The sequence below is a fragment of the Carassius gibelio genome, chromosome B6, assembly GCF_023724105.1.
Source record: "Carassius gibelio isolate Cgi1373 ecotype wild population from Czech Republic chromosome B6, carGib1.2-hapl.c, whole genome shotgun sequence".
NCBI classification, from domain to species: domain Eukaryota; kingdom Metazoa; phylum Chordata; class Actinopteri; order Cypriniformes; family Cyprinidae; genus Carassius; species Carassius gibelio.
The window spans coordinates 30120055-30128139 of NC_068401.1; the positions used below are offsets into that span (position 1 = coordinate 30120055).

An 8085-nucleotide genomic window follows, 5' to 3' on the forward strand; every position below is an offset into this window, starting at 1 on the left:
TAATTATCTGTCGTACTGGTGGGAGCGAGGCCCGGAGAACCGTCCCCGTCCCGCAGGCGTCTGCAGCAGCACCGTCACCTCCGAACACCTCAGCCTCGTCCTCGGGAACATCCTCAAGATCCTCAACAGCAACCTGGGCATCGACGAGGCCTCCTGGATGAAGCGCATCGCAGGTGAGCATCTCCCATAATGCACCTGCACTCGACACCTGGCTTAAACTGATGCATTTCAGCTAGATGCCAACATTTCTCAAGTTGAAGCACTGTTACTAAGACCGAAAGTGAAATAAAAATTAATGAACCACTATATACCATATATACATTAAAATAAAAAAGAATAATAATAATAAAAAAGCAAAAAAATACAAAACCTTTAGAATTCAAAATATACATGAAAACTAGAATAGTATCTTGAAAAATCATTACATTTTATTACATAAAAAAAAAAAAAAAAAATATATATATATATATATATATATATATATATATATATATATATATATATATATATATATATATATATATATATATATATATATATATATATATATAAATGACAAATACAGCTAAATATTTTTTTTTAAATAGAACTTTTAAAGCTAGAAATGAATTCAAAAATGTAACAGGATCTCAAAATAACACTCATGAACTCAAAAGTCATGATAAAAGTATGATACTTTAATAAAAAGACATTTAAAAAGTGAAAAAAAAATTCAAATAAACAACAAAAGTTCTAAAACTTTACAATTAAAATGTGAAAATAATTTAATAATAATAATAACTTTAATGAACTCAAAAATCAGTATTCCATTATTATTTAATAAAAACTATAGAGACACGTTTAATCAAATAATACAAATGACCAAAGGAGAAAACACACACACAACTAAAGTACTGAAACTTTCAAATTAAAATGAAGCTGGAAGAATTAAAAAGAAATTCAATATATTTATAAAAACTAGGATAGTATTTCAAACAAATGACCAAAATAACAAACAAATGAAAATGGAAAATTTTAAAATAAAAATAAATTAAAAATAATAACAGAAACTATAGTAGTATCATGGACTCAAAAATAATTCAATTATAATTTAATAAAAATTACAATCATATAAAAAAAAAAAAAAAAAACATCAAAAAGCACTAAAATTAAAAATTAAAAGAATTAAATGTTAAGAGTGTGTGTGTTTGGGTATGTGTGTGTGTGTGTGTGGCAGTGTACGCTCAGCCCATCATCAGTAAGGCGCACGCTGATCTGCTGAAGACACACTTCTTGCCGACGCTGGAGAAGCTGAAGAAGAAGACGGTGAAGGTGGTGTCGGAGGAGGAGCTTCTGAAAGCTGATGGGAAGGGCGACACCCAGGAGGCGGAGCTTCTGATCCTGGATGAGTTTGCAGTGCTGTGCAGAGATCTGTACGCCTTCTACCCCATGCTCATCCGCTACGTGGACAACAACAGGTCAATGACAATAGATATATATTTTTTGCATTATTTTAATTTTACATTTTGATGAGTGCAGTTTTTTTAATTAATAATTAATTTAAAAAATCAGTTATTAAAATTTTACATTTATTTTTGTTTTTCTATTTCAGTTGTCTTTATTTTAAAATTATTTATTTTAACTGTACATTTTTATTATTAACCGTTTTAGTTTGATTTAGTTTTATTTTAAAATTATTTAAGTTTTAAACTTTTATTAGTTAGCTCATTTATTATTAAAATTATAAATGTAATTATGAATCATAAATTATTTATTTATTTTGATTCTTTTTTATTAATCATTTTTATTGAACATATTTAATATTTAATAATTTATTAGTTTTAACTTTTAATATTTTTATGTTTTAACATGATTTTATCTGTACATATTTTTATGTAAGTGTTTTTATTTTGATTAAATTTTTGCATTATTCATTATGGTTTAATGTGTGTTTTACTGATTTATTTTAATTGTAAATTTTTATCATTTATAAAAACATTATAATAAAACATTTTATCATTTATAAAAACATACACATAAGTGTTTTTTCTTATTAGTTTTGTTTTTATAAAATTATTTTAGTTTTAAAATATTTATTAGTAAGTTCATTTATTATAACAACTTTATGATTTTAATTTTTTTTTTTGTATTCATTGTTGTTTAACTAAAAATTTTTTATTTTTAACCAATTTAAGTTTTATTTTACATTTTGATTACTAATTGTTTCATTTAGATTATTTCTTTTTATTTCAAACTTATGCATTTTAATTTTATATATTTAGAATTAATTGTTTAATTTTACATCTTTTATGTTTTACATTGATATAATATTTTTTATTATTTTATACAAATTATTATTTAGACTTTAATCTACTATTTTGATTTGTTTAATTTTTGTTATTATTTATTTTTATTTTATTGGTTATTATTTGATTTCTATTTCTTATTAAACATTATGATTTAATTCATTTTGCTATTTTTATTTTTATCTTTTTTTTTTTTTTTTTTGAACTCACCAGCCCCAGTTTGTAAAGGTTCATTGTGAGCTGTGGTGCACTGATCTGTTGTTCTGTGGGTTCAGGTCTCGGTGGCTGAAGGAGCCGGACACAGATTCCAACGAGCTCTTCAGGATGGTCGCAGAGATCTTCATCCTGTGGTGTAAATCACACGTAAGAGCCGAGTCCATCAGCAGCTTTACGAGGCTCATAATGAAGCGCCGGCTTTAATATCACATCACGGAGGTCTCGTTAAAATGAGCGTTATTTTAATCCCACACGGTCCAGAGAGCATCACATTATCATTCAGAGCAACATCAGGAGCTCAAGGTGCTTCACCGTCCGTCTGTTTCTCTGCAGAACTTCAAGAGGGAAGAGCAGAACTTTGTGGTTCAGAACGAGATCAACAACCTCTCGTTCCTCACCGGCGACAGTAAAACCAAGATGGCAAAGGTACGAGTGAGAACGAGCTCAAAGCAGTCATTTACACCTCTCCTACGTAAAGAAGGATCAGGATATGGATAGATACGAGCTGCTTGTGAAGACAAACCTGAGTGTTTTAATCTTTCATCACACTTTCCCCTTCATAAACACACACGACAGCTGTCATTAATAACTAATATCACACATGCTAATGTCCGGCACGAGATCATCGCTGGAAGATTTGTTTTCACTGGAGAACAAATGAAAGCTCATAATCCTCTCACACATATTCAGATTCACTAAAGGCATGGATTTATTCATTTAAAGCTATATTAACAGAAATGATTTTTCTTTTACTTTGATTTAATTCATAGCCTTTTCTTTTGAGGGTTGATCATTTAAAAAAAATATTATTTTGATTGGTTTTAATTTAAAATATTTTTGTAACTTTACATTTGTATGATTATATTGATTTATTAGCGTTTTATTTTGATTGTTTTATAGTTTTATGATTTAATTAATTGTTTTTACAATTAAAATTCTGTAATTCTTTTTTTTCTTTTTTTTATATTGAAATGAATTTTATTCAGGAATTATTTCTAATTAACAATTTATTTTTATTTTTTAATATACATAGATTTAAGTTTTTGATTATTTTTTAACTGTCTTCATTTTGAAATGTTTGATTTATTTTTTAATTGTCTAATTTCTAGTATTTTGATGTTAAGGATCATTTTTTAACAACTGATATAGCTTTTGATTCAATCACTAATGATGAACTGAATACATTGGATAACTCTCACAGGAAATGGAAAACATTACTCCAATCTCTCAAAGCAAACTCTGTCCCGTTTGGACGGACTGAACTGGTTCAGAAGTTTTGCTGGTCTGATCACAGCTTTAGATCCGGTCGATCAGTGATTGAATGTGTCTCCTTCTCTAACTCTTGTTCTGTCTTTCTCCTTCATGCTCAGTCATTCCTCCCCAAGGTACAGTGAGCTGCATGAGCTCTGATCACTGTGTCTCTGTCATGTTTGTCAGATTCAGATGCGCTTCATCACAGTCACAGCTGATTCAGTTCCACTCTGTCACAGATAGACGCTTACGCTGTTCATTTTCCTGACTTTCTGAAAGGCTCTCAGTGATTTCGGCGTTTGTTCAGCTGTCGCTCTGTCTGTCTTTGAATTAGCTATTGTTTTCATATTTTTCATATTTTTATATTTTTGTTTTTATATTTGAATTTTATTTTTGTGTTTAGTATTTTAGTACTCTAACATACATTTTGCTTCATTAGTTGTTCTTATTTTGGTATGGTTTTTTGTCATTTTTATGTTGATATTTATTATTATTATCATTATTAATCATTCTTAGCAACAAAATCACTTTTAATTTTTGTGTGTGTGTGTGAGTGTTTGTATCAGTTAGGCAAGGCATTTTTTTTATTTAGTAATAGTTTAGTATAGTTTATTTTACCTTTATTTTAGTATTTTTGACTAACAGCAGTGGTTTGAGATTGATGTGGTTTAATGTGATGATGGTGATTGTGAGGGTAGATGATGCAGTGGTTAAAGTCTGTCGTGTGTGTGTGTGTGTGTGTGTAGTATCTTGTGTCAGTAGTGTATCTCATGTCAGATTTGGTTGTTTGCTGGTGTGTTTGTGTTGTTTGTCGGTTCTTCTGGTTCTGTGTGTCGTGTCTAGGCATTTCTTTATTTAAATATTTTTTTAGTTTGTGAATAATCATCACATAGTGGAAGCTTTTGTGCAGATGTCTTTGATTTCTGATGAGAATTGTTTGTTCCTCAGACCAGTATTAGATGTTTTTGTATTTATCGCCATGTGTGTGTGTGCGTGTGTATGTGTGTGTGTGTGTGTGTGTGTGTGCGTGTGTGTGTGTGTGTGTGTCAGGCTGGTGGTCAGGATCAGGAGCGGAAGCATAAGAAGCGCCGTGGAGACTTTTACTCCGTCCAGACGTCTCTGATCGTGGCGGCGCTGAAGAAGATGCTTCCCATCGGTCTGAACATGTGCACGCCGGGAGACCAGGAGCTCATCCTGCTGGCTAAGACACGATACGGCCTGGTACAGGGGTCACGGGGGTCAGGGGTCAATGGTCACCACTGTGTGTGTGTGTGTGTGTGTGTGTGAGATTTAATGGTTTTGTTTGGATTGTAGAAGGACACAGATGAAGAGGTGAAGGAGCACATCAGACAGAACCTGCACCTGCAGGAGAAGGTCAGTCCTAAACACATACTCACACACACAGGCTCACTCACACTCACTCACTCTCTCACTTACTCACACACACAGGCTCACTCACACTCACTCACTCTCTCACTTACTCACACACACAGGCTCACTCACACTCACTCACTCTCTCACTTACTCACACACACAGGCTCACTCACACTCACTCACTCTCTCACTTACTCACACACACAGGCTCACTCACACTCACTCACTCTCTCACTTACTCACACACACAGGCTCACTCACACTCACTCACTCTCTCACTTACTCACACACACAGGCTCACTCACACTCACTCACTCTCTCACTTACTCACACACACAGGCTCACTCACACTCACTCACTCTCTCACTTACTCACACACACAGGCTCACTCACACTCACTCACTCTCTCACTTACTCACACACACAGGCTCACTCACACTCACTCACTCTCTCACTTACTCACACACACAGGCTCACTCACACTCACTCACTCTCTCACTTACTCACACACACAGGCTCACTCACACTCACTCACTCACTCACACTCACTCACTCTCTCACTTACTCACACTCACTCACTCACTCACACTCACTCACTCTCTCACTTACTCACACTCACTCACTCACTCACACTCACTCACTCTCTCACTTACTCACACTCACTCACTCACTCACACTCACTCACTCGCTCACTCACTCACACTCACTCACTCTCTCACTTACTCACACTCACTCACTCACTCACTCACACACTCACACCCACTCACTCACACTCACTCATTCATACTCACTCACACTCACTCTACCACTCATTTACACTCACTCACTCACACTCACTCACCATCACTCACTCACTCTCCCACTCTCTGACTCACACTCACTCACTCACTCACTCATACTCACTTGCTCACACTCACACCCACTCACTCACACACACACACTCACTCTCTCACCCACTCACTTACACTCAATCACTCACAATCACTCTCACTCACTCTCTCACACTCACTTACACTCAATCTCACTCACTCTCACTCACCCACTGTCACACTCACTCATTCTCCTCCCAGTCACTCCCACTCACTCACTCTCCCACTCTCTGACTCACCCTCACTCACTCTCTCACCCACCCACTCACTTACACTCACTCACACTCACTCTCTCACTCCCACTCACTCATTCACTCACATTGACTTACACTCACTAACTCACTCTCTCACTCCCATTCACTCACACTCACTCACTTCTCACTCACAATCACTCTCACTCACTCACTCTCTCACTCCGTCTCACTCACTCACTCCCTCACTCACACTCACTCACACTCAATTTCACTCACTTTCACTCACTCTCACTCACTTCTCACTCACTCACTCTCTCACTCCCTCTCACTCACTCACTCCCTCACTCACACTCACTCACTCTCACTCACACGCACCCCTTTTTTACTCACTCACTCTCATTCACTCACTCTCACACACACTCACTCACTCACTCACACTGACTCCCACTCACTCACTCTCTCACTCCCTCTCACTCACTCACTCTCTGACTCACACTCACTCACTCTCTCACCCACTCACTTACACTCACTCACACTCACTCTCTCACTCCAACTCACTCAATCACTCAAATTGATTTACACTCACTCATTCACTCTCTCACTCCCATTCACTCACTCCCACTCACTCACTCTCACTCACATGCACCCCTTTATTACTCACTCACTCTCATTCACTCACTCTCACACACACTCACTCACTCACTCACACTGACTCCCACTCACTCACTCACACTCACTCACTCACTCTCTCAACTCCCACTCACTCACTCACTCACTCACACTGACTCACACTCACTCAAACTCACTCACACACACTCACTCTCACTCGTCAGCTGTCACTACAGATTGATTCTCTCTGTTCACACGCAGTCGGCGGATCCGGCTGTTCAGTGGCAGCTCAACCTCTATAAGGATGTGAAGGTGAAGACAGATGACACTCTGGATCCGGAGCGGAGCATTGAGAGAATCCAGAGCATCTCAGCCGCTGTATTCCACCTTGAGCAGGTCATGTCACTCAAAGTTAATCGCATGTCATTCTGTCATTTCTACAGCAGCTGCACCATGTCATACAAATATACAGATTCATATCATTTGAATACTGTATGTTTAGATCTTTATCAGTCGAACCCTTCGATCTCAGTTATCACCCTGAGAGTTATTACTCAGTTAATATTGCAATAATTTAACAACATGTTCATGTTCACAGTTCTGATGTCTTTAAATGGTCACCTGACATGCAACTAAACATATTAAATATTAAAAAGCTGTGAATATGTAAAAAAATAATAATGATAATAAATAAATAAATAAATAAATGGTTTTATCTTCAATTTTTCATTCAAGATATTATTATATTATTCATTTATATATTTTCATTCATTTTTATTTAATTGTTTTTTATAAAAAAAATTGCTCATTTTAATTTTAGAATTTGTTAACAAATTATTATTTTTTAATTTAAAAATATACATTTTTATTTGATATTTATTTAATATATCAATAGCATAGCTCAAAACAGTTAATAGATTTGCATTTCCTGCATGAAATAAATATACATAGATTGTAGAAAACAGACTTTAAGTCTAAAAAGTTAAGAAGTTAAAAATAAATTTTCCAACCTTATACTTCAAAAATAAAAAAGATTAGAAGTGTTCATCAAACACTCATGTCTGTCTGTCTCTGTCTCTGGCTGGCTGTGTTCAGGTTGAGCAGCCGTTGCGCTCTAAGAAGTGTGTTTGGCAGAAGTTGTTGTCTAAGCAGCGGAAGCGAGCCGTTGTGGCGTGTTTCAGAATGGCTCCGCTCTACAACCTGCCCAGGTAACACATCTGGAACAGTCTGGCTGTCATCGTGACATTTGATTCAGATCGGTCAGTACTTTAAGACCCTAACCATGAA

General features: G+C 35.6%; 1 protein-coding gene across 2 annotated transcripts in view; it reads left to right on the forward strand.

Moving 5' to 3' along the window:
* LOC127960022 (ryanodine receptor 3-like) overlaps nucleotides 1–8065 on the forward strand; it is a 17973-nt gene extending 9908 nt beyond the window's left edge. Inside the window, exons 18-26 of one of the 2 annotated variants that reach the window (XM_052559545.1) lie at nucleotides 1–173; nucleotides 1217–1457; nucleotides 2561–2648; nucleotides 2835–2927; nucleotides 3872–3886; nucleotides 4803–4973; nucleotides 5067–5126; nucleotides 7060–7194; nucleotides 7894–8065. The exon at nucleotides 1–173 is cut by the window's left edge and continues 148 nt beyond it. In XM_052559545.1, coding sequence (XP_052415505.1) covers nucleotides 1–173; nucleotides 1217–1457; nucleotides 2561–2648; nucleotides 2835–2927; nucleotides 3872–3886; nucleotides 4803–4973; nucleotides 5067–5126; nucleotides 7060–7194; nucleotides 7894–8010 — 1093 coding nt within the window. In that variant the 3' untranslated portion in view covers nucleotides 8011–8065. The remainder of the gene's footprint in view (nucleotides 174–1216; nucleotides 1458–2560; nucleotides 2649–2834; nucleotides 2928–3871; nucleotides 3887–4802; nucleotides 4974–5066; nucleotides 5127–7059; nucleotides 7195–7893) is intronic. The other variant, XM_052559546.1, reaches the window with a different exon arrangement.
* The last annotated feature ends 20 nt before the right edge of the window (nucleotides 8066–8085 follow it).